This window comes from Amphimedon queenslandica, unplaced genomic scaffold, assembly GCF_000090795.2.
Source record: "Amphimedon queenslandica unplaced genomic scaffold, v1.1 AMPQUscaffold_6704_Cont21340, whole genome shotgun sequence".
NCBI classification, from domain to species: Eukaryota; Metazoa; Porifera; class Demospongiae; order Haplosclerida; family Niphatidae; genus Amphimedon; species Amphimedon queenslandica.
Window position 1 is genome coordinate 1 of NW_003553007.1, and position 1,240 is coordinate 1,240.

Below are 1,240 nucleotides of genomic sequence, written 5' to 3' on the forward strand. Positions count from 1 at the left end.
CTAATAATATATATTATGAAGATATATAAAACCTTAATTATGCTAACCTGTTGGATAATAAAAACTGATATAATTAGATGAGCCTATCCCAACATCATTAATAGCAGAAACTGATACGGTATACAATTTGGAGTGTTCAGGATCAGTTGATAGTGTAATATTAGTAGCATTGCTCTGCTCTATCTCATTTACAAGATATCCAGTGATAGGTACGTTATCCAGTGTATAAGGAGGTGTCCATGTTATTAATACACTGGAACAATTAATAGTGGTCCAATTCAGATTTCCAACATCATCCAATAGACCTGAATAAAAGAGAGGGATAACAATCCACTCATTATGCACTAACCTTGAATCATTAATACTGCAATGCCACTGGTTTGTGCACTTGCTTCTGCATTTGAATCTAATGGAAATTGACTGAAAGCTGTACAGGTAATATTAGTGTTATTATTATAATCATAAGCTTCTGCTTCTAGATGTCCGACTTTAATATCATTAACACCAGCAGTAGTTGTTCCAAAGAATCCTTTAGCCATGACACCTACATTACTTGCTAGTGTACCATTAACATTAAAGTAAAGGTACTGAGCAGCAGCTTCGCAGCAAAAGTAAACAGTAGAGTTGAGTGTTGTATTGATAGAGACTGGCTGTACTGTTATAATATCTATTTATAAACAATAAGGAGTGAAACAGCTGAATAAGGTACAGTAAAGTACTTACTAGCACATTGACATCCACTCAACTGAAGGGCGCACAACAAAGCGGAAAGGAAGTGTAGCACGTTAATGCTAGCCATTATCGTTTAGGCTATTTGACTATTATTTTGTCACTAGTCTAGAGAACCACGCCCTAATTTTCTAAAATGCTGCTGGTTCTTCTTCTACTCCAGTGCATTGAAACATTTGATTGTGCTAGTGAGTCAATCAATCAAATCTATTTTATTTCTAATCATATTAAAGCTATAACAGTACAGCCAGTGTCTATTAACACAACACTCAACTCTACTGTTGTTTTCTCTTGTGAAGCTGTTGCTGATGTTGTGACCTTTCGAGTTAATAATCAGTCAGCAAATGATGAAACTGTAATAGCTAATGGATTTACTATATCTACATTTAATAATGGTGGCACTAGAAGAGCTGAGTTACAAGCAATAGCTTATGATTACAATAATAATACTAACATAAGTTGTGCAGTGGCTACTTTAACACCAGTAGTAGTGCAACACAGTGACACTGTG

General features: G+C 35.0%; 1 protein-coding gene across 1 annotated transcript; it reads right to left on the reverse strand.

The window, feature by feature from the left end:
* Positions 1–11: 11 nt before the first annotated feature.
* LOC109591966 (uncharacterized) lies at positions 12–876 on the reverse strand. The gene is made up of 3 exons (XM_020007550.1): positions 724–876; positions 350–667; positions 12–305 (listed from the first exon to the last, which is right to left on the reverse strand). Exons 1-3 carry the CDS (start codon positions 797–799, stop codon positions 43–45), a joined length of 657 nt encoding a protein of 218 aa, XP_019863109.1. The 5' UTR covers positions 800–876; the 3' UTR covers positions 12–42.
* Between the last annotated feature and the right edge of the window lie 364 nt (positions 877–1,240).

Bases quoted from the DNA above. Each gene is read 5' to 3' on its own strand.
- LOC109591966 (XM_020007550.1), bottom strand. From the start codon at position 799: ATGGCTAGCATTAACGTGCTACACTTCCTTTCCGCTTTGTTGTGCGCC. The intron at 668-723 runs GTAAGTACTTTA...GTTTATAAATAG, and splicing joins GAGTGGATGTCAATGTGCTA to ATATTATAACAGTACAGCCA. The intron at 306-349 runs GTTAGTGCATAA...TCTTTTATTCAG, and splicing joins TGCAGTATTAATGATTCAAG to GTCTATTGGATGATGTTGGA.